Below are 26185 nucleotides of genomic sequence, written 5' to 3'. Positions count from 1 at the left end.
CTGACCACCACATCTTATCTTTCTAGTTTTCTTCCTCTAAAACCCCAGTTCAACAATTCTCCCCCGCTATGGTCATCTACAATTCCTTGATCGTTTCAACCAATTTACTCTGTCCCTGTCCCTCCCCCTTGTGTCCTGACTTTACCTCTTTACCCAGGATAAATTCTGTGGTTAGTCACTGTCTCGCAGGTACTCTCCCCTCCCTTACACGGCAAAACCTGAACTCTCTGCCTACTTGTGAGCCCTCCCACGCAGCTGAACTTGGCTGCAGAAGACACACTACCGTGCATACATACTAGTCTTTGAATTTTTTTTTTTTTACTGAGGGTTCTATTCTTTGAATTTTTGAGCATGAATTTCAAATTGGCCTCTGGTGCTGTTCAGCCATCATGTTGTACTTTTTCCTAGGCCACTCTTTCTTCTACTCTCCTAGAGAATTATTTCACACCTTCTCAACTGTCCTCGGATATCCAACTTCTCCCATATCCTCACTCTCAGTTGATGACCTGGCTTTCCATTTCATGGAGAAATTAGAAGTAATCAGGAGAAATTTTTCACAAGCTCCCGCCATCACATTTATCCATCTACCTCTGTCTATTCTAATTATCTGCCTGCCTTCCTGTATTTTGAATGAATTTGTAATCCAATGTAAGGCCAATCCTTTCCTTCTGCACCGAATCTATCTGTTCTCACTTACTAAGGATCTCTCTCCAGTGGACTGTCTCTCCCATCTGCATGATCAATTTTCCCTCTTTCCTGGATCATTCCCATTAGCACATAAACATGCCATAATCTCTCCCACTTTAAAAACAAAAAACAACAGAACTCTCTCTTGACTCACATCCCCCTCCAGCTACTGCTCTATTTCTCTCTCTCCTTTAAAGCAAAACTCTTTGAAAAACTGTGTATATTCACTCTCTTCATTTCTTCCACTAAATTCTTAAATCTACTTCAATCACTCCTAACACTCCACTGAAATGCAGCTTATAAAGGTCACACTACCAATGATCTCCATGTTGTTAAATTCAAAAGTCAGTTCTTGGTCCTCATCTTACTTGACCTATGCCATGGGCAGCATCTGATACAGTTGGCCACTCTTCCCCTTGCCGAACCGTTTTCTTCGCTGGTCTTCTGGTCTTCTTCCTATCTCATTACTGCTCCTTCTAGGTCCCTGGATGTACCTTCCCTCCTTATCAACCTGACATCTAAACTCTGAAATACCCAACGATTAGTCCCTGCACCTCATCTCTTCTCTATCTCAATTCCTTCCCTTGGTGAGCTTGCCCATTTTCCATAGCTTCGAATATTATCTAGGTTCTGACAACTCTCAAATTTGTATGTCCAGTAAGCACCACATCCCTAAATTCCAGAGTCATATATGGATATAACTTCTTATTCGATTTGGATGTCAAAATACCATCTTGGATCTTACAGATCCAAAACTGAACTCCTGATCATCTCCATATACCTCTCCTCTCAGGGCCCTTCTGATCTTGGCTAATGATTACTTCATCTTTTGGCTGCTTGGGCCAATCCATGGTAAGTGCATGTCCTCTCAAACCCTATATCCAGTCCATCAGCAAATCCTAGTGGTCCGCTATCAGGAATATATCCAGAATCCGTCCACTTCTTGCTACCTCCACCCCTACAAATCTGGTCCAGGCCACCGTCAACCCTAATCTGTTCTTCCTCCTTATTTCAGTCATGTCCCCTTCAGACAATACTCAACACAGTAGATAGAATGATCTTTTAAAAACCTAAATCTGATCACAGTACTCTTCTGCTCATGACCCTTCCATGCCTTTCCATCTCACTCAGGGTCAGATTCAAAGTCTTCACAATGGCCAAAGGTCCTGTCACGGTTTGCCTCCCTACTACCTCTCAGACATCTCTGACTCTTCCCACCTACCCACTCTGCTCCTACTACTCTGGCCTTGTTGATTCTTGAACATGCCAATTGCAACCTTCCATCCAGACCTCTGCAGTGGCTGCTCTCCCTGCCCGGTTGTTCCTCCAGAGACCCATATGGCTTGCTCCCTCACTCCGCAGACCTTTGCTTCAAGTGGGAGCTGCTCAGTGAGGTTCTGTAGCCACTCTTTTTAAAAATTGCACTCCATCCTCTGACACTCCCTACACTTTCCCTACTTTACTTTGTTCTAAGGCACTTATTACTATTTAATATTTATTTATTCATGTATTGATCGGTTGTCTGACTTCCCCCGCTGGAATGTAAGTTTCATGAGGACAGGAATTTTCACTGATATAGCTCTAGAACTTAGACAATGCCTGGAACACAGGAGGCACATTCCATACTGCATACATGCAATGAATGAATGAATGAATGAATGAACGAACGAACTAGTGAATGAGGGGGAAAACAAATGAAAAAGCTGGGTAACCTATTTGAGAGAAGAAAAGATGTAATGAGACTAGACATATGCAAGGGAAGATAGTGGAGAAGGAATGTGAATATAACCATCTTTAAATGCTTGAATGGTTGTCTTTATAAATAAGGAAGAGACTTGCTCTAGAAAAGGGACCAAAGAAGAGGATTGGAACTAAGCAACCAAGTAGCAGAAAGGTAGATCGTTGCTCAGTGAAAAGAACTTTCTAGCATTAGGACATGTTCCACAAAGAAACTAGCTCCCTTGGGAAGTGGTGAGCTCTCCAGCCCTAGAATAGTTCAAGCAGAACTCAGAGAGGGCTCCTACAGTGGCTGGCTACTTGAAGTATATGACTTCTGAGGCCACTTCTAAGTTACCACTGATTCTATGGATGCAAAATCATAAGCTAACTATCATGCTGGCCTTGCTTTCTCATTGTTGTTACCAGCATAATAAAAGACTAAAAAATCAAGTGAGCATGGCTAATTATAGTTGCTGAATCTTGGCTTTCAAGGGTTTCCAAAATATTGCTCCACCCTACCTCTCTTACTTTTCTTTACTGCCAGGAATAATCTCTAGGCTAGCCTCGTTTTTTAACTATTGAACATTTCTGCATTTCCCTCCATGTGTTCCTGCTCTTCTTCCTGCTAACACCAGGCTGACCCTAACCAAACCTCAAGCCCCCTTCCTCGAGGATGACCTATGTTAGCCCTAATGCATAGTAATCTCTCCTCCCCTGAGCTTTACTTGCTCTTGTCTATAAAATCAAAATTAGTACTTCACTATACATTATGTGGAGCACTATGCAATGTATTCTCTCTCTATGTATGTATAACAAACTATTATTTGTTAATATGTTTATGTATGCGTCTGGTTTCTCTGACTCTAACACTCTCTGAAAGCTCATTGTGTAGACGATTAATGCCTCATGTCCTGTATTAATTTAGTACAGTGCTGGGCACATCACTGGTTTCAAATAAGCCCCTACCATTTGACGGACCGATCAATTAACAAAATGGAAAATCCAGCCAGCAGGCTCAAGCTTTGTCTACTGGAAATTACTTTCCTAAAAAGCATTTTTCCTTCCTTTACAGATCAATTGCAAAGTCAAAATTCAAACACTGCAGATTTCACAAATGGGAATAGCTGGAAAGTATTGGGCTTTACAAATAATGAATGTGCACATCAGAACAAAAGTTGTAGATGTTTGTAAAAGTACACACATGCAGCTGATATGAGCAGAGATGGCTAAGAATCCCTCCTCCCAGCCCAAGTAAAGGGTAAAGCTGATCCTGATAGAGCTCACCAGTGTTGCATGGTTTCCAAATCACAAGAATATTCCTGGAGTATAGCCTAGCTTCGTCAATTGCAAAAAGACAAAACAAAACAAAACAACAACAAAAAAACCCCTAGGCATTAATTTGGCAAATCCCCCTTGTCTGCTGATCTTTCAGACTTTTACAGCATCTATAAATGAAGACAACGAAGTCTGTTTCATTAGGAGATAAGCCTACACATCGTACATCTTTGTAGTTGGTACTGCAGTAGGAAATGGAAATAATAACAATCTTTTTATATTGCCTGTTAGAGACCCTAATCCAGCTTTCTCTACAGGAGGACAATACTGAAAATAGTATGGCTAGCCTATGCTAATCAATTATAAATTTAAGTATGTCATAGGTTTGATTCAACCTCTTTCGGATTAAGATCAAAATGGCAAATGTTCAAATCACTTCTAGCATAAGGCACTAGAATATAATTCTTTATAATGTGAGATACATGGTTGGCATGTAGCATTATTTTTCCAGAATAATAATATTTGCTCTGATTCAGGGCTTCCTATGTGCCAGATGTTGTTCTAAGCACTTTAGATAGATCAAGCTATTCAATCTTCAGAAGGGCCCAATGTTGTAGGTATTGTGGTCATTTCTCCATTCTATTTATGAGGAAATTGAGGTACGGAGAGTTTAAATAAGTTTCTCGAGGGCAAGTGGAGACTTCAGAGGAATAAAGATTGCTGTTTATGAGTTGTTAGAGCCAGGAATAAGCGGATCTGGTATTTGAGACAGAACAGTCTGGCTCCAGAATCAGGTCCGTAACCACTTTACTACACAGCCTTTAAAGAGTTTGTAGGCTGTTAAGTGAAGGACGTGTGTAAGGGTAGAAATGTCACATGGTTGACATTCACACAAGCCTGGTTTAAATCTCAGCTCTGCAATTTACTAGCTGTGTGGCCTTGGACAAATTACTTAACATCTCTGAACCCTGTGTTTTTCAACCCCATAGTGAGGATGATACTGCTCATCTTGTAAATTTGCTGTATTTGCAATAATCTGTATAAAGCACCCATCAGGGTATATAGTATATAGTAAGTATTCAATGATTTACCATTATTATTATTTAAAAAGTAGCCCATGATTTGATATTTTATAGTACCTGGTAATTCTCTATGAGTTCACAGGTAAATTACTGAATAAACTTCAAATAAGTGGAAGTACATTGGGCCAGAATTCTTTGGGAAAAGACAATGTTGTCGCTGCATGTACCCTAATGAATATCATTTCAACATTAACAGCACTCATCGAAATTATTTAACGTTCTAATACTTAACCTGTCGATCAAAGGGGTTAAATCTAAGGTAAGAGCTAACCTTACTCTGATTCATATTATTGGTAAATTTACTTCATAATAGCTGAGTGGAAAAAATAAATCTAACTCACTGAACTTTTAGTTGTATCATCAGTAAAATGCATGACAATGCTGAGCGATACATGTCATTGTATTGGCTCGAAAGTTATGATGGTCTTTTCAAAATCAGCTATAAAAATTGATCTCACCCCCATTCCCTCAAGAAGTCAATAGCAATCTTTGAATTTCTTGTTTCTTTTCCCTCTTGTAATAACCTCACATCTAATGAAGATGAATTTCCAAAGATGAACCCCGGGGAGTTGATAATCTATCAAATACAACTACTTAAAAGAGAATACTAATCCTTAAGTAGAAATAATACCTGGCTTTAGGTTGCAAATATTACCAAAGCTGGGCAGAGGGAAATACTCAGCATTGAAAATTAAAGAACAAGACATTCCGGCCATTGCCTGCACATCAGTAACCCCACTCCACGGTCCAAAATGACCCTTCCATAAAGGAACCCCTACACTACCAGGAACAGGATCCTTAGTCTCTCAATTTCAAAGCTCCTTTAAAGCCATCACGTACCACAACCAAAGGTCCTGGGAGCTCTTTTCCAAGTGGCACAGCCACACACATAACTAGGCCAGAATGGGGCGATGAGGCATGTTCTGAGTAAGGACAACTCCTCAGTCGTTAGGCATGATGGAGGCAGAGACCCAGAATTAAACCTTGATTCTTTCTCACCTTTTGGCAGCCACGGGACCTTGATTTATCTTATTTAGAGGATTGCATGTCATTATTTATTTAGAGGAATATGTGATTTGTATATCTAAAATGTCTAGTGTATAGGATATAGTGGACACTAAATGATAGATGCTGTTGAGTTGTTTTAATTTTTAAAATTTGACCTGCATTGTCATGTGTTGAGGTATTTTGATCCAGAGCTACTTCAATGCACCCTCTGGTAAAGGAAAATAAATCAGATAGAATTACTGCATCTCATATTTTCAAATAAGTATCAGGGAACTAAAATGGTACCTCTGACAGCCTTCCAGATTATGGCAAAAGACACCCATTATGTATCATTAGATACACAGAGACATGACATGAAAAAAGAGTGGGAGTCACAAAGGATCTCAAACTTAAACTTTGATTCTCTGCTCAAAGGAGATTATATACAGTCTCAGAGACAGAATTAAAAGAAGACATTTATCACACAGTTAAAATAAATGTGTATTTTGTTTCATGTGACTGTGCTTCTCAAAGTGCACTATGAATTGGTATTTTTCATAAATCGTCTAAATCGCCAGTAAATAGCCTACTTATACTGCACTGTACTTCCGGTGTTAAAAGCATTATTTTTAAAAATGCAAACATTTATAATACAGGAAGATTTGATAAACCTATTTTGGCATGGCTTCATCTGTTAATAGATTGTGATTCTCAAATAACGAAGTAGCTTAAGCCTCCCTTTACCTCGAAAAAGGTCTGCCACAGTGTAAAGAAACTCACTGACTCTCTGCTATGATCTAAAATATAGTTTTATTGTGATAGTAAATCCATATTTAATAGTAATGATAAAAACTCACCTTTATTGCTAATGTACTAAGCACTATAAAAGTATTTTCAAAAGCACTGCCTCACTGAATCCTCCCTACAATTGTACGAGATAGGTGCTATTATTTATTTCATTTCGTACATGAGGAAACAGAGGCTCAGAGAAGTTCAATAACTTGCCCAGGTGGGTGGCACAGTGCTTGAACCTCAGCAGTCAAACTCTGGAGCCCACGCTCCTCTCCAGAATTCTCTAGGGTAGGGCACAGATTCATGACCCAGACTGCTTTCACCGGCCCTTTTTGTGTGTGTGTGTGTTCTATTTACTATTCCAAATTAATTTTATGCTTCTAAACACATGCTTCCGAAACCAACTTTCTATTCCGTGATGTTATTTTTTAGTGCCCTTAAAAATAAACAGCTCTTTACTTTTCCTCTAAGGCACATCTTTCCTCACCTGCAGGGGAAGCTGTCCCATTTCCCTGCCATATAATAGCTCCTCCATGCTCCCCCTGGTTAACAGTGAATCCAGCTGCCTTTTTCCTTACTCCTCTCTCTTAAGGCCTCTCCCAAGTATCTTCCCAATCGGATTGCAGCTGCCTCAGGCCAGTGCCTCCAGAAAGGTCCTCTGGTTTGTCACCCCCTGTGCTCCTCAGCCTGGGCATGCTGGAACCTACAGGCATCTGCACCCCCACTTATCCCAACTGCTGTGGTTACAAGGAGCCTCTTTTCAATGCAGACAGCCAGTCAGCCAAGTCGAAATTTATACCAGAAATCTATTACCTAATTTTTAAACAAAATGACATGAAATCAGACTTGAAGATACCAAAAACATGTCTAGTTTCTGATTTAAGCAAGAAAATCCACATTGTTATTGCTTCCACCACAGAATAACTTACTGCAACAGGAGTTCTGGATCTTATGCCAAAAATGAAGTCCTCTAACCAATGTCAAGGCCAATTATCTTGTGGGAGATCCCACAACAAAAGCAGACTATTGTGATTAGAATCAGAAGCACCACCCAGAGAAGCTGGAAAGCTTCTGGGGATTTCTGAAGTTATTTTTTATTCCTTCTCCCTGTATGTCTGCTTAAATAAACTACCAGCAACTTTGTGTGTGGGCACGGAACATCTTAGATTAGTTCGGGAAACAAGGAGAGGGGTGACCAGGTTTGTTTTGAGCTGTTGAGCAGGAGCCAGGCTGCAAGACTCTGTGTGTGTGTGTGTGTGTGTATGTGTGTGTGACACTGCAAAGATCACCACAGCCAAGGTCTCCATCTCCTCCCTTCCCTAATCTTCCCAAACACACTGCCGGTAGCCATCCTGCGGTTTCCTACTGGGAAGGGAAAGTCCAGGTGGCTACATTCTGAAACACTCACCCCACAGTAAAGAACTGCCTCATCTCCTGCCTCCGAGACCTCATGAGTTGCTTATACTCCCCGATCCGGAGCTTTTTGCCATCAACAATGCAGGTGCGCTTCGGTCGAGGTTTGTATTTATAGTTCGGGTACTTCTCTAAGTGGATCTTGCTTAGCCGGGCCTGCTCTTCATAGTAAGGTTGCTTCTCTTGGTTGGACATGGATTTCCAGCGAGACCCTAAACATAAAAACAGCCTTCAGTACCCAAGTGGTCAAGGCAACATGTTGCTGGCAAATACTGTATATACCGTCCCGCTGCGTCACTCACCTGTGTTCTGGGTAGCTCCTACCACCACATATCACTGAGCCTCCCAAGTAGTCTTTTATAGATGTAAAGAGCAAAGAATAATTTTGCATGTGATACATTTATTACATTATTTCTGTCGATAGCTTCAAGCTGGTGCTACAAAAGGTATATTGTTTTAAAACATGTCTGTTGCTTATAGATCACCCCCAACACCAAGGTCCTTCCCCCATCTATCTGTCTATCTCTCTCAAAGGGTGAAAAACCTAAACTTCCAAAGCATACTCTCAAGGCGGATGGGATTCTCAGAAAAAGCTCTCCTGGTTCCAAAGATTCAAACATCTCCCACCCTTGTCCAAGCATCTTTAGGGAAGCTACTCTGTGATAAGATGTCAGCAGATGTTGATATCCTTCCATATATAAAAACCCACTGTGCACACCATCTCCCCTGGCCCAGGGTAATTAAAAAGCCTAAACCCTACCTAAGAAGTTCTAGCTTTCAAACCGGAAGGTACAGTTGGAATTCTATATACCATTTTCAAGTACTATAAACGTTCATTCAAAGCTGTACCAATGACAGCACAAAAATTTTTAATGTGGTTTATAGAGGAAGAAGGAAAAGTATTCACTTCTCTAATATTGTTTATAAAGAATTATCTAAACACTTGACGAAGAAGGGATGTGTTTTTTACATGTATCAAATTGCATTTTTGTGTCTCGCTGGTGAATAAAGCAGTAACAGCTGTGCTGACTGGATGTTAGCTATTCTTCAGTGGAGATTTTTCATACATAAACAAATGGAAAGTTGTACAAATATTCTCTGTAGCCAGCAATATCCTGGTCTGCTTTAATAGCACATCCATCCCTGTTCTTTCCTGATTGTTGTGCAAAAGTTGTGTAGACAGTCTATGCAGATCGGCTTCTCTGGGTTCTGCTGACTCCCAGTAGCTTAAAGCCCCAGTTCACAGGGGATTCTTGGTGCTCTTGAAATGCTTGTGCTTTAAAGTGTATATTTTCATGAATACACTTACTATGTTCTTAATAATTTTTTTTCACAGAATGCACACCAATAATATAGATTCCCCACAGCTGCCAAAATGGAAACAGAGAGGTTCTGTGCCCATCTAAGAGCCTACTCATGCTGCTATTAAAATGGCAAAAAAAAAAAAAAGAAAAAAGAAAAAGAAAGAAAGAAAAAAGAAAAAGAAAAAAAAAGAAAATTCCAAAGTTAGGTATCAAACTTCAAGGACAGAGAAACACTGATTTTCTTTTAAATGTCTATTAACTAGAAAAAAAAAATTTAATATATCCATGAGGAGCATTTTGGTTTGAAAGGTACTTAAGTTGAAAAGGAATAACACTATCCCTGCACATATCTCAGAAATCCTAAAAATGACACCCCGCTTAATCGTAATGACATTTAGTATCCATCTTGAAATTCAAAAATCAAAAGGGAAAAACTTATTTTTTTTAACATTTCACCACTATTTGATCTTATGTATGTTTTAAATTTTCTTTGAGGTTACTGCCTCCCCATGTCTCTGAATCAAGTTAAATTATTTATACAGTGACAAAACATGTGTATTTGTGTATGTCCAGATCACCGATATTTACAAGGTTAAATATTTATTGCTTTTGAACAAAACATTTAAAAAACGAAAACCACAGTTTAAGTCTCTAATGTTTTTCAGCATCTTAAACGGCTCCTTTTGAGATTTTGTCACATCATGACAGCTTAAATAGAACAGTGCCTTCTGTGTTTTTTCTTTTTAAAGAGGAAACATGTTGACTGTAATGCTGCATATTGAATAAAATATGTTCAACATGTTGAACACAATAATTCCAAACTGTATCATCCGCACTAGGCAAGCTTTACGCTCACAGAACAAGGCTTGAGTTTAATCCTGAGAAGCGGGAGAATCACCCTGGCAATTGACCACAAAATGGGCCTCTGCCCTGTGGTCTGTGTGTTCAAGTCTCTGCTCTGAAATCCGAACTAGTCATATCTTATTAAAGTAAATGCAGTTTCATTTTACAAGTTTTAAAGTTATCATTTGAGGCACTGTTCAACACTTCAGGAATTTCACACTATTTGGGGGCTCACCCCAGGTCCTGATGAGTCTTTCAGAGGGACACAGGAACCCAAGAACCCTGAAGCAGAGAACTGTAGGATCTGTGCGCATTTCTGAGGTTTCGCAGCAACTTATGGATTGAAGGCTGAATAAGAGGGGATAAAGCTTGTCTCCATGGTTCCTGTTTAGCAGTGACCTCTCCGAGTGGCCAAAGTCACAGTATATAACAGACTGTACAATAAATTTTTAGTCAGTCCTTCCCTGGCACCAGTGGATGTGTAACCCCTAAACCTAAATGGACACAGAGATGATGACGAAGACTCCCGAGGCAGCTTGCTGAGCTACACCTAATGTCTGCAAACCACAGTCTCCCTGAGGTGTCAGGTGATGCCCCTGTTTTCCACTCTCGGGGCACCCGGGGGGGTAGAAGGTCAGCATCAGAGACTGCACTCACCTAAGATTTTGCTAATGTTGGAGTTATGCATGTCGGGGAAGGCCTGAAGGATTTTCCTCCTCTCATCCTTCGCCCAAACCATGAAAGCATTCATTGGTCGCTTGATGTGGGGCTCGCTGCTGGCCCGGCTGCGGGCATCCCTGTAGACTCGCGCTTCAGCCACAGTGGCGCCTCCTGTTGGCCAACAATAATACTGCTGTAGTTTAGCTGCAGAGCCATTCATTGCTTTACTTCCTGTAACGTCAGGGCAGGAAGAACAAGATGGGTGCAAAGCGTTATTATCTGAGTAACGTAACACAGCTTGCCGCCTGGTTCAGCTGTTTTCCCGAGGCCCTTCTCTTCTTTTTAAGTGACTCTTGGAGGAAGAGTGTTTCAAATGACAATTGTATAGGCCCTTCTGATGGAGGCCTCAAAGACACACTGGGCAGAATTAATTTTGTATGTTTTTATACACCTAGTACATTTTTACTACAATAAAAATGCAGGTGGTGATTTAGCAATGACTGGCTTTATTTTACAGTAACCGTTCCTGTTGTGATTCCTCCCTTCAAAAGCAGGCTCCCACCTATCATTTTAGCCTCATTTGCCAAAAACTGCAGCACTTCAAACTATCTCTTTACCTCAAATACCATTCTCTCACACAATATTATGCCTTGTCCAGTGCCCCTCTCAGTGCCTGGAAGCCCCTTCTCCTCCTTCTTCATGAAATCCCACCAAGTCCCACTCATCCTTCAAGGCCTATTAGAATGTGGTGTGTTTCACGAATTAATTAATTCAATACAAAATATTAATTGAGCAATCATTGAGTGAGGCATTATGCCAGGGGTTGGGGATGCAAAGGTAAATAAAACAGACCCTGCTTTTAGGGAGCACACAGATCAGAGGGGGTACAGACCCCAGGCAATTATCACAGAGTGTACGATCAGTGTTGTGATACTGAAGTAAAGCAGGGTGCCAAGAGGGCATCCGACAAGACAGTCGGCTAGTGCCTCTTAGGAGAGGCGATGTCTAACCTCTGTCGTGGAGGATGAATAAAGATCAGCACGTGAATAGGGCAGGGCTGTAAAGACAGATGGGAAGGGTAATTCAGGCCATAGGAACAGCATTTGCAATGATGTTCCCTGGGCTGCTTTCATTCCTCTTTCTTTTATGCTACATGCTCCAAAGTAATTACTTGTTTATGTGACTATCTCTCTCTAATCTTTCCACTCCATCCCCAGGAATATGAAACCCCTAAAGTTGGTGTTTATGTTGTACTCATTCTTGTATCCCCAGGATTTCCTGCATAATAGATATTCAATAAATATTTATTAAGTAAAAGATTGGTTTTCAACTTCTATGCAAACTAGTAGACTAAAAGGCATTTATTTCAAGGGTCCTGATACGTTTTTCTGCTGCTTAAGAGTAGTTCCTAAACATTCCCCCATGAAACTCTATCTAAATCTCTGATATTTTATCATTTCTGAAGAGATGACTCTAGCTAGTAACATACTAGATTGAAATCTCCTTGAGAATATGGCAAGAACTGGCTCTCGTTCACTGTGGTATCCCTAGGTTCTAGGAAAGCACTTGGCATATAGAGTTGTAATTAGTAAACTGTGTTAAATTAATGAATGATTGGATAAATGAATGAATAAATGAATGAACATAGCTCTTGCTTGTTTTCATGAATCCTACTAGCATGACACACGGAAGTATGCTCTGCAATGTGGCATCTACTAAATATCCCCCTATAGATTGAAAAACTTCTATAGCTAAATGTAAAGTGTTTGGACTGATGGGCTCAGTCAGGGTTTTTGCTGCATAAACAGGAAAGCCTACTCCCAAAAGTTTAGCAGCAAAATATACATTAAAACCAACATTTCCACTTTCTGGAAAAAGTAAAGCCTTTCAGCTCAGTGGAGTGATTATACAGGAACAACATGACCCAATCAATCTCTGGCCCTTCTACTCTATTTCTAGATACCTTGATTAAGTAGAAATTTGTTTGTGTCAGAGCTAGTAATAAATTAGAACATTAAAGTGCACTATTATTTGACAAATATGATCATCATTTATAGCAAACAAAAGACAGGATAAAAGGGCCTAACTGGCTAATATTATCAATTCTTTTCTAAACATGAAAGAGGGCGGAGGGGCCACTATTTGAAGACCATGCAAAAATAATATATTTTATAAACATCCCTTCTTTTCAGCCTACTAGACAGAATGATCCCTTACCTGAAAAGTCTCAGATCCCAAGATGCATAACTAATCTGCTACCTTTTTGCCACCATACCCACAGTACATTAATTTCATTTAAAATGCACTGACCATACAGGATAAATTGATTTCACTTTATATGGGTTTGACAGCCATGTTTATTGTGCAGTGAAATGTAGTGTAGCTTCCAGCTGACAATATCCATCAACACAGGGCAATATGCTGACTGCTGGGCCAGATGAAGGCATACATTACTCTGGAAGTGAAACACTCATTCAGATACGACAGTGTCTTCTCCTGAGGATCACCATGGTAATTTATGATGCCCTCAGTGCCATTACTTTACAACTGACATGGATTCAGCAATTTATATACTTGCATGCATACACATAAAAGGAGACAGGCTTGTGGAGAATGTCAGATACAAAAACATTTCAATATTATTCTAAGTTAACTACTATGCCACAGGTGATTAACATTTGAGATCTGCTTTTACTGTCATAGCCTTCTCTCCACCTCTAGCAAAACCAAATAGTCAGCTTCCATTTATTTATTCATTTAAAAGATGTATTTCATTGTGAATGGGAAGTTTTACTCTCTGATGGACTGAGAGAAATCATGGTGGATTTTTAGACCTTGGTCTTAAGTAGATCTTCTACTCCATACCAACTGATTCTCCCAGACATGTCTTACATAGGCCCCATCTCTCTCTCATTCCATACCTCAGTCTTAACATAGGCTTCCTATTCCCTTCTGTCTTACTAAATTCTACTCTTTTCCAAGGAATAGACTCAGGTCCCACCCCACCAACTACCCTATATTGACCTTGCCCCTTTCTCCCATAGTACATACAGTCTACATGACACTGACAGTGAATTAATTACACAGCAGATATCTAGGACTCACAATAAATGTTCCCATAAATTTAGAAATTCAAGCACAGTACAGTACAAAGTATAAAAATGTGAATTAGGAAATGGAAAATAGGAATGCTCCAAGGCAGGCATGCATCCCTTTTTTCTTGCCTCCTCTCCTCTCTTCTAAGGAAAGTCAAGTGAAAAATGAATGGGGACATCCTGACCTAAACTAGGACTGTTATATCAATGAACCAAGATTTGAGAAGAAGAGACTTATCCAGGGAGGCCAAGGTTTGAAACCACTTTTAAACCAGACCCGATCAGATTTCTGATCAGAGTCAGAATTTTAAGAACATATTTAGGGCACAAAGCCAAAAGAATATTTAGAAAGTGTTCCTTAGCTTCCCTAAACTTTGCTTCATGAAACAAAATGGTTAAGGAATTATTGCTGCAGCAGTAGAAATACAGACCACTGGGTATGTGTGTATAAATTCAGAAGTTTTAAAATGAAGATTGTATATTATGTAAGCTTTTTTAAACACATAAGGAAAATTCTATAGACTACTACAGAATTGTTTTCAAAAGGTGTGCTATTAGTCTGAATAGTTGAAGCCTAAAATCCACCTTGTGTTATAATTAAAATCTACATTTCAAGCGTGACTTCATACTGCTTCATTCAAAAAAAGAGCACTTCATTCTAAAATAGCCAATGTTCTGTGTCAGAATCCAGAATTGTCCTAGGGACTGTCTCACAATTCTATGAGGCAGCCTCATTTACTTTTAAGAGCAGAGGAATCATTTGTGAGTTCACTGTTCACGATGTAGCTCCTCATGGAAAGCAGTTCGAAAAAGCCCAGACCCAAAGCTATGTACCTAAAAACCACTGCTTTCAGGCTGACCTAAGTGTCCTTAATTAAAAGCAGTAGTAATCCTAAACGACAGTTCCTGGCAGGCCAGCAGGTCAACACCACCACACTAGGCACCATGGGAAAGCTGTGTTCCCTGCACTCCAGGAATTCCTGTTCTCTTCAGCTTCCCCAGGGGGCTTGGTTTGATGAATTCATCTTTTGTCTTCCCATATCATAGTTTGGGTAAAGACCAACTTTCAGTTAGACAAAGAAAGATAGTCCATGGGGAGAGAAGAGAAATTGCCAAGGCAAAGACTTCCTTAGAAATCTGTGATTTAAATGATTTAAAGAGAAGACAGAAAGTTGAGTTTTTCCAGGTGGGTTGGAAAGGCCAGTGTAACCATCAGAGACTATGGCAATGGTCCTGAACTAATCCTAGAGAGGCCCCCTTCCTGGGTAAATTCCAAGGGTTATGTGAGTGAATGAGTAAGTGTTTGGTATGTGTATATATATAAAGTTCTCCCTAAGGAAAAACTTTGGCTAATTCTATAATGTGCCTAGTAATCATTTATTTATGCACTAATTCAGCAAACACTTGTGACAAATTTCAGATAGACCCAACGTTGTGATTGGGTCTACAAAGAATGATAACACATGTGCCTTTTTTAAAGGGATTTGGTCCAGTGAGGGAAACAGACACATAAATAGGAGATTACAAAACAGTATAAGTGCCAACAAAAGTAATTTAAAAAGACTATGAAAGCAGAGAAGAGAAGCTATTGATTTTGTTGGAATGAACAGAGATGACGATCAGGGAGGCCTCAGAGATGCCCTGGTGCTTGAGCAGCATCTTAAAGGAAGAAGAAAAATTTACCAGCAGGTATGAATTTGAAAGTATTCTAGGCTGGAGAATTAGTGTGAATAAAGTCACAAAAGATTGGTAAGGTTTTAGGGTATAAAAAGAAGCTGGCTATGCTTGGGCTTATAGAAAAAAATAGAGGCGTACTAAGAGATGAAATTAGAAATGTAAATAGGAGACAGACTGCTAAGTACCTTGAATGCCAAGCCAAGAAGTCTTTAAGGTTTTTAAGCAGGGTAGTGACATGAACAAATATATTCAAGGAGACATCAAAATGGAAACTAAATGAGAAATTCTCTCTGAATAGTCTCAATGATTACTAATGAGCTAATAATAAATCTACCACTTATAATCTGCAATGTACAATATATAGTAAAGAACTACAAGTTGTGCAAACAACCACTAAAATACGACCTAGAGATAAAAACAACAAAACAAAACAGAACAAACAAATAAAACCTCAACAGAAAGAGAAACTGAGATGACTCACATAGTGTAATTAGCAAACAAGTGCTTTAAGGTAACCATTATAAACATGTTTGAGAACTTAAAAGAAAAGATTGTCATAATGAATACATAGACAGGGTTGGGGGGAAACTCAGCAGAGAAAGTTAACTTGAAAGAGAAATGGAAATTCTAGAACTGAAAAGTATATTTGAGATGAAAATTCACTGATTGGATTTCACGGAAGTTTGGAGTGCAGATAAAGGGTCAGTGAACTTGAAAATACAACAAAAGAAATTATCTGGTCTCAAAAACTAAGGGAATAAAAAAACTAAGAACATAAACACAGACTCAGCAATATGTAGAACACTATTAAGTGTCCTAAAATATGTGTAATTGAAGTTCCAAAAAGAAGAGAGAGAATCATGACTGAAAAATATTTGAAGAAACACTGGTTGAAAATTACTGGAACTTGGTGAGAATCATCAACTTACAGATTCAAGACATTCAGATAAATGCAGAAAGAATAAACTCAAAGAAAACCTAGACACTAGCCAAACTGCTGAAAAACAAAGACAAAGGGAAAGTTCCAGAGAAACAGGATATATTACAATATACAGTATATTACATACAAGGTAATAATAACATAAATGATCGCTGATTATAAGAAACAATGAAGGCCAGAAGACTATAGAACATCTTTAGAATGCTGAAATTAAGTAAGTCAGTTCAGAGATTTACCTAGTGAGTATATGCTCCAAAAACAAATATTAAATACATTTTCAGATAAATGAAAGCTGAAAAAAATGTATTACCTGCACACCCATACCAAAAGAGATACTCATGGAAATTATTCAAGATGAAGAAAAAGAACATCTGACAGAAACTTATATAGGAAGAAAGGAAGAGCACTAAGAATGGTAAATATGTGACTTAAAAAAACAACAACTTTGTTTTCTTCTCTGTATTTCATCAATAAGCAGCTGATTTTTAATGTTTTTCAAAGACAAGGGGCTACTTAATATAAAATATAACACTAGTGTGGGATTTATAACATATGAACTAGGTAAAACATGTGAGAACAATGGCACATTAGCACAAAGGATAAGGGTAGCAAATGGAATTAAATTGCTAAAGATTGCTTTATTTGTGAAAAGTGGTATAATTTTAACTATAAGAAGACTCAATTAAGGATTTATAGTAAATCACTAGAAACAACAACTAAACAAAATATAAAGAGGTATAGCTAAAATGTCAATAGAATAATTCAAATGGAAGACTGAAAAAGGACTCAAAAGGAGACAGTAAAAAGATCAGTGGTTTTGCCATGTGTCAGAGAAGGAGGGATGATGAGACAGGACACAGAGGATTTTTAGGGCAGTGAAAATACTCTGCATGATATCATAATGATGGATATATGTTACTTTACATTTGTACAAAACCATAGAATGTACAATACCCAGAGTAAACACTAAGATAAACTATGGATTTTGGGTCATCATATGTCAAGATGGATCCACCCATTGAATGTACCACTCTCCTGGGGTGTACTGATAATGGGAAAGGCTATGCATGTCTGGGGAAAGGGAAATCCCTATACCTTCCCCTCAGTTCTACTGTGAACCTTACACTGCTCTAAAGAAATAAAACCTTAATATTAATAGGATTCAATTAACTCAAAGGAAAGAAAAGAAAGACAGAAGGCCAAAAACTGAGGGAACAAAGAGAAAACAAATAGCAAATTACAAGACTTAAGCCCATCAAATTCAATAATCACATTAAATATGAATAAATTAACTAATCCAACTAAAATCAGAGATTTTCACAATGGATAAAGAGTTGAAATCAATGAAATGTAAACCAAACACAATAAAGACAATTTACAAGGCCAAGGGTTAGTAATTTATTTATTTATTTATTTTTTTTTAAGATTTTATTTATTTATTTGAGAGAGCGAGAATGAGAGAGAGTACATGAGAGGGGGGAGAGTGGGAGGGAGAAGCAGGCTCCTAGCCAAGCAGGGAGCCCGATGTGGGACTCGATCCCGGGACTCCAGGATCATGACCTGAGCCGAAGGCAGTTGCTTAACCAACTGAGCCACCCAGGCGCCCAGGCCAAGGGTTAGTAATTTAAAAGCTCAATAAAATTGATAAACCCCTAGTAAGACTGATCAACAAAGAGAGAAAACAAAAATACCAATATTTGGATTGAAAGAGGGGATTTTACTATAGATACTACTCACATTAAGAGGATAATAAAAGATTATTGTGAATAACTTAATTCCAATAGACTTGACAACTTAGATAAAATGAACAAGACACAAACTACTAAAATTCACTCAAGAACAAATAGAAAACCTAAATACTCTTATAGCCAATAAAGAAACTATTATTTATAGCCAACAACCTTCTCATGAAGAAACCTCCAGTCCCAATGGTTTCACTGGTAATCCTTTCAAATGTTTAAGGAAAAAGTAAAAAAATTTTATATAAACTAAGAAAGTAGAGGTAAAAGGAACATTCCCCAAATTTATTTTATGAGGTGGCATTATACTCTGACAAAGATTTGAACATAAATGCAAAAATTCTTAATAAAATATTAACAAATTAAAGCCAGCAATATGTAAAATAGATAATAAATCATGACTAAGTAGGATTTATCTCAGGAATGTAAGTAATTTAACATCTGAAATCAGGCAATGTAATTCACTATATAACAAAAGAAAGGGAAAAAACATGATCATCACAATAGATTCAGAAAATGGTTTTAACAAAATTCAATACCCACTCATGTTAAAAACTCTCAGGAAACTAGTAACAGATGAGAACTTCCTCAGTCTGGTAAAGGGCGTTTAAGAAAAACCTGTAGGACATCATACTTATTAGCGGACTACTGAATGCTTTCCCCTAAGAATGAAGAAGGCAGGGGATGTCTACTCTCACCATTGCTTATCAACACTCTTCTGCAGGTAGAGAAATAAAAAGCATACAGATTGGAAAAGAATAAGTAATGTTATTTGTATTCATAGATAATTGTTTACAAAGAAAATCCTAAGGACTCTGCAAAATAATTACTAAAACTAGTGAGTTTAGCAACATTGCAATACACAATATAAAAATACAGAAATCAACTGTATTCCTATATACTAGCAGCAAATAACTAGAAAAATTTTTTTAAGTTTACATTCCTAATAGCATCAGAAAATAAAATACTTGGGAATAAATTGAACCCAAAAAGTGTGCAAGACCTCTGCACTAAAAACAATACATTTGTCAATTAAATTAAAGAAGACCTAAATAAATAGAGGAATACACCATGTTCATAGATCAGAAGAGTCCATATGGTTAAGATGTTAATTCTTTCCAGGCGCCTGGGTGGCTCAGTTGGTTGGGCGACTGCTTTCGGCTCAGGTCATGATCCTGGAGTCCCGGGATAGAGTCCCGCATCAGGCTCCCTGCTCGGCAGGGAGCCTGCTTCTCCCTCTGACCCTCCCCCCTCTCATGTGCTCTCTGTCTCTCTCATTCTCTCTGTCTCAAATAAATAAATAAAATCTTTAAAAAAAAATGTTAATTCTTCCCAAATCTATCTCTATATTCAACCCAATCCCAATAAAAAAATCGCCAAAAGATAATTTTTTAAGAAATTAACATGTTGATTTTTAAATTTATATAAAAAATAAAGCAGTGAGAACAGCCAAAACAAACTGGAAAAAGTTGGAGGATTCAAAGTACTTGATTTCAAGACTTAGAGTAAAAATGTGACATTTTTAAAAACTAGAGTAAAAAAGACAGCATGATATTGGTATAAACATAGACAAATAGACCACTAGAACAGAATTCAAGAGTCCAGAATTAAACCCTCACATATACGGTCAATTTTCAATGAAGACTTAGGCTCTTAAAGTAGGAAATGATAGTCTTTTCAACAAATAGTGCTAAAACAAGGGGATAAATATGTGGAAAAAAATAAACCTTGACCTCTTATCACATACTACCCCCAACAATTAATTTGAGATGAATCATAAAAAAACCAAAGGAAAAACTCAATGAACACATAAGAGAACATTTTAGTGACCGTGGAGTAAGTAAAGATTCTTAGAGGTAGCCTATAAAGAAATAACTATACAAGAAAAATGATAAGTTGAACTTTATCAAATTAAGACTCTGCTCATCAAAAGTTGTTTAAAAAATGAAATGTCAAAGCACAGACTGGGAAGAAATATTCATAATACACATATCTGACAAGAACTTGTATCAAGAATATATGAAGAACTTCTACAGAAAAACAATCTAATTTAAAAATGGGTAAAAGGCACGAACACTTTACAAAACAGAAGATGAACATGGTGTATTCCTCTATTTATTTAGGTCTTCTTTAATTTAACTAACAAATGTACTGTTTTTAGTGCAGAGGTCTTATGCAATTTTTTTGGTTCAATTTATTCCCAAGTATTTCATTTTCTGATGCTATTAGGAATGTAATATATATATATAGTTATGGCCAATGAGCACATGAAAAGGTGTTACATATCATTAGTCATCAGGAAAATAGAAATTAAAACCACAATAGATACCACTTCCCACCCACTAGAATGGCTTACAACACTACGCATTGGCAAGAATATGGAGCAACTGGAACTCTAATATGTTGATGGTGAAAGTGTAAAATGGTGTAACCATCTTGGGAAACAGTTTGGCAGTTTCTTATAAAGTAAAATATATACTACCAATGACTAGCATTTCCACTCTTAGGTACTTACCCAAAACAAATAAAAACTTTGTCCAGAAATAGATTTATGTAAGAATATCATAGCAGTTTTATTCATCATAACCAAAAACTGAAAATAACTGGAGAATGGACAAATTGTGGTATAGCCATACAAGGGGATACTATTCAAAGTAAAATTGTTTTAACTCTTAGTTAAAAAAAAGAACCAAAATAAAATAGAAAGCCAAACAAACAAAAGGGATCTTTTCCTGAAAGGTTTTTCTTCTCTGTGGACCTGAGTTTATGGCATATTCAGGCCATTGTGAACTCAAAAAGTTGGTCTCATTTACCAAAAAACTAAAAAATAAATAAATAACAATAATGAAAATTAAAAAATATATATTAAGAACGGCAAAAAAGCTTCTTAATAAAAAGAAACATAAATATATACCATTGGATTGCTTGGCAATCACAATATGTTAGGCTATTACAGTCTATCAATAGAATAGTTGATTTTCTCCTGTGGGATTCTGGAAAGAGTTACATGATATAGTTAATAGTCCCTTATTTGTGTTAATAGAAATAATGATAATGAGTGCATCAGAAACAAAAATATAGAAGATGAAGGAATTTCAGAAGGGGGCTTGAAAAATTAGGAAAGATAGAAGGTATTAATTTCACCATGTTTATCCCACCAAATCTATCTTACTATTGTAGAAGCCTAATGCACAGTGTTGTAGAAATGGCTGACAGCTGTCTCTCTCTGATTATGGAAGTTCTGCAAACTTCTCATTCCACTTACTGCCAGAAAGTGAACTTACTTTCATTATAAGAAGGCTGCTTGGAATTCAAATTTGATTTCTTCTTACAAACACAGAACAAAATAAAACACAAAACAATTGGACTATCCTAGTGGTTTACTTGGCAGGAAAATACATTCCATGGCTGAGCAAGAGTCTTAATCATTAGAGAAGTGATGCGTTCATCTTTTGAGAAGGGATGCCAGGGGTGAAGACTGTGGTCTGCTCTCTATGTCTTTTATACAAGTTTAGCTAGATAGGTTAGCAAAGAATTACCTTCTTTAATCCCACTAAAAACAAATACCTTACTTCAACTATTGAACTTTATAGCAAAAAATTCACTGAATAACCTAGATAGATAGATAGATAGATAGATAGATAGATAGATAGATAGATAGATATTGTATATAAAGAAAAACTTCCATTGAGTATTTTGGAAACAGACATTTCACTAGACCAGGTTGGAGGTCAGTTTCCAGGACAGGCATACAATGTGTGCTAAGTAATTTTACATACAATAATATTTACAAAGTGCTTTCAGTAAATATGTTATCTGGATCCTCTTTACAATTCTTTGAAATCAGTAAGGGGGTAGATATATTTGCCCCACTTTATGGAGGAGAAAACCAAGGCTCAGAGAGGTTGCGTTAGCTTCCTCTGGAATAACCAGATGCCAGTATGCTGCTCATAAGGGGCAGAGCCAGATCTAGAACTTCGGTCTTCTGACTTGCAGTGTAGTTCATTTCCCCTACACCAAAGCTACCCCAGTCACTATTCTGTGATCTGAAATAACTGAATTTTAAAGCCCACCATTCCTGGGCTGGAACATTACTCTCCCCCCTGTAAGGATGCCATTTCTCTGCCACAGCTAAGCACATTAGAGGAGCCCATTACCAGTTATGAAGTTCATGCCACTGTCTAATTGGTTTCTGATAGACTGCCCCACCATAGATGCAAGAGCATGCAAAGAAAGCATGAAGGACTGAAATTATAGCAGGAATTAAAACGATGCTAAATTAATGCATTCCTGAGTTGCAGGATTATGAGCAAGTGTTATCGTGGGTAAGGCTTCTATTTTTTTTCCTATTGGAAACTCCATTCTCTTTAAAAGATCAACAAGAAGAACCAAAAGGGAATTCCCTAAGGTCAGCTCTGAGGAAACATAAACCTCTAATTCAATAACTCTGCTACTGCTCTGAAAAAAGGCTTTATTATTGCAACATCCATATGGAGCCAATTGGACATTAATGACTAATCAATCCCTCCCCTTTCTATTCTACTTAAAGTGTCACAAACCATGTTTAGATTAGCCCATTTCCTGCTTAGGATTGCTCAAGATGTCTTTTGTTCTTTCAGGACCAGCCTGATGGAGGCAGCTTAAACAAACACACGACCAGAGTGGCGCAGGAGTTATAAAGTGCCATATGTGAATGAACAAAGGGGCTATACTAAAGCCTTTTGTGGTATTTGTTAATGTTTTTCATCTGAGCTTAAAAAGGCTTAATGACTTTGTGGTGAGCTGATGCATGTGGCTCGTGGCTTCGCAAAATGAAGGAAATTCTAACCAGTGATATACCAGGTCTGTAGTTTCAAGAGTCTCTTGCTTTCAGTTTTGGTGCCCATGTTTACTTTTTTTTTTTTTTTTAATTCTCAAGTTACATTTGCTTTACACACATAGCCAAACAGAGACCTTATCTTGTTTCAACTATAGGATCCAAGGGCAACTGGGATAACTTCTGTGATTCTTTATTTTAATGACCCGAAAGTACAGAGAACATCAAATATTCTACTTATTATCTATTTGCTATTTGTATGCACAGGAGAAAAGCTTACAAGCTGTTGAGCCCAGAAAAAGACATCATTTAAGTTTGAACCAGAGACCACTGTGGATGCAGTAAGACAATAATAGTTTCTGGCTTCCTAAGTTTTCAGGAGAACCAGGATCGGATTCAAGAAGATGCCCTTGGAGAATACAGAGGCCGGTAAAAAGCTGGGAGGCTAAATTAATTCATGTTGCTCAGCAGCTTCTGGCTTCAGCCAACTCAGTACACTACCATAGATTCTACATGAAATTAAGGAGCATAAACCAAGGTGAAGCAAATCTCAGAATTAGTTAACAAAGATACTACTAAACCCATCCTCTTGTTTCCATCCTTGTCACTCATCGATTGCCTTGGCCCGCTGGACTATTATAAATACCAGCCATCTAACTGATATGCCTCCCTCCAGCTTTGTGTCCCCAGTCCCCACTTAATACCTTTCCTAATTTCATCCAGAGTGATCCATCACAAATGCAATCCTGACCAGACTACTCCTATATTTAAAAGTTGTCCATGGTTCCCTAATGCCCCAAAGATGAAGTCCTTAGTAAGGCTCTTCATGACCTGGTCCTGGTGGAACTACCTATGCTCTAGTTCCACCTCTGCCTTCTCTACTTCAAAGCGTTTTACTTTCTAATACCGAACTACTTCTAGTTCTCCAGTCAGCACGTTGTTTCATACTAAGAATTCAGGCTTTCCCTTTTCCTAGGATTTCCTGTCCACCTTGCAATCAATTATTCTTTGACTCATGTCAGGGCTGGTTTTCTCCATGCAGTCTTGCCTGGTCTGTCAGTTTGGGCTAAGTCTGCAGGCTCCTATGGCCTCCTGTGCATCCCTTTATATTAACATTAATCATATTTTATCCAAATTACTAGTTGTATGTGCTCGCTTTCTTCCCGAGGCTGTGCAACCCAAAACGGTAAGGGATGACTGTGTCTTATTCATAACTGCTTCCCCAAGGTATTCTACACAAGTGGGCATAGGTAAGTACTCAGAGGTAGAGAGCAGTGGACATCTTCAATGGTGAAAATTCTAGAGTGAGACTCAGATATCTACATGTTGCTTTAGAACCTGGGAATTTCTGAAATTAGATTTTGAATAAATCCCATTTTATTATATCCTATTAAATACCTTGCCTTACTTGAGCGCCCTGTAAAATAATAAGGCTTTGATGGGAAAATATACCCATCAGTGTTTGGGACTCAGAGATCTTTGGTTCTAATCTGACTTCTTTTATTGACTTGCCACACCACACAATTCTGAAATCCCAGCTTCCCCACTTCCTGGGAAATCTTGAAAGGATGGTAGGGCAAATCTGAGCTTTTTGGAAATATTAAATCTGGAAGCTGTTCTAGCGTTGTAGGGTGTGTGTAAATATATACAACTAGACCATGTATTCAAACAGGTGTACGATGGAGCTTCCTTAGATAGCACAGTCATTATGAAATAGATAAAACATGCTAATAGAATAAGAGAATGTTAACATGAGAGGGATATTAAAGATCATCGAATTCACATTCCTTATGCAACATGAGGAAACTGAGGTTTAAAGAGGTGAAACTGACCAAGCCTCACAGTTAGTAAGTGGCAAAATCACAAGGAACTCGGATGTAACTATCCCCTAAGTTTCACATTTGTCATCAGAATTAATTTCTAAAATGGTCAGTTGAATTGTTTCAATCGCATCTGGACTTAGCTTTTAAAACTCAATAAAACTCATTTAATTGGTTTCTCTTCTCCATTTGTTTCAGGGAATTTGCCTTTTATTAGAATAAGAGATGCAGATCATGGGTGCAGTAGAAACTAAATGTTTTTATTAGGTTATGGTATGAAAATAATATGAGAAGGATTTTGGGCAATCAACTCATTTCCAAGATCCAACAAAACATCTTCACCCCAAGAATCTGGTGAAAGTATTTCAAAGGTACCTAATATTTGTACAGTTTGAAAGATTAAAAAAAAACTTTCAGAAGTGTCTATTTCTCATTTTTTCCTGCTTTTTAATGAAAACCAACAGGAAAAAGCTACTCCAACAAATGCAAGCAACTCAATCAGCTCATCTTGGAGAAAAATGGGAGTCAGTATGGCTCAGATGCTATGTCGTTAAATCCGGGTTTTAACTGTACATTTGACCTTTCCTAACTTGGGAAAATTATTTCCCTTCTCTAAATGGTAATCTCATCTCCTGACAAAAGAGAGCTAATCATCTCTACTTGGCAGGATCCTTGTGAAGATTAAATAGGAATGTAAATTTCTTAGCTCATCCACTAGAACCCAGGAACCACTCACTAAGCAGTAGTTGCTGTTAGAAACAGTAGCAGCAGTACCAGCAAGACAAGTAGTAGAATGTCTATTCCAGTACCTAGGACATAGAAGGTGCTTCGCTTATGACTATTCCATTTCCAGTCTTGCCCCATACCTGGTGATGTTTCCTGTACCGCACAGGCCTTTCTTCAGAGTAGTTATAAAATGAACCCACAAGTTAGCTGGAGAGTGCAATTTACTACTTCATGGAGCTTCTTTTCTGCCCCCAAGCTAAAAATATTCAAAAGAGTCTCTATGATAAAGAGCTAAAATGTATCACATATGCACAGGACCCAACCTCAAAAGACCATTTCATATCCCCCAGTTCCCACATGTGGAAACTGTAACCAGACGATGCTGCTCAGTCCTGGCCAGAAAAAAAGGAAAGGGATCATTATCTTGTGAATTTATGGATCAGCTTTTCATAAAAGACTCATTTGGAATAACAAAGGATTAGGATTATTGATTTATGAGGCTGTAATAAATGGAGGGCAAGGTAGTTTCAGGGACAGCTGACAGTTGTTTTTCTTTCTTTCTTTCTTTCTTTCTTTCTTTCTTTCTTTCTTTCTTTCTTTCTTTCTTTCT

General features: G+C 38.0%; 1 protein-coding gene across 6 annotated transcripts in view; it reads right to left on the bottom strand.

Moving 5' to 3' along the window:
• The window catches only part of SOX6 (SRY-box transcription factor 6), a 594109-nt gene that overhangs the window by 3746 nt on the left and 564178 nt on the right, over positions 1-26185 (bottom strand). For 4 of the 6 annotated variants that reach the window (XM_021685803.1, XM_021685805.1, XM_021685800.1 and 1 more), the window contains 2 exons: positions 10760-10993; positions 7951-8167 (listed from right to left, as the gene is read on the bottom strand). In XM_021685803.1, coding sequence (XP_021541478.1) covers positions 7951-8167; positions 10760-10993 — 451 coding nt within the window. The remainder of the gene's footprint in view (positions 1-7950; positions 8168-10759; positions 10994-26185) is intronic. The other 2 variants (XM_021685806.1, XM_021685801.1) reach the window with 1 other exon arrangement.

Source organism: Neomonachus schauinslandi, chromosome 11 (genome assembly GCF_002201575.2).
Source record: "Neomonachus schauinslandi chromosome 11, ASM220157v2, whole genome shotgun sequence".
NCBI lineage: Eukaryota > Metazoa > Chordata > Mammalia > Carnivora > Phocidae > Neomonachus > Neomonachus schauinslandi.
This window is presented reverse-complemented; position numbering and strand designations above follow the sequence as displayed.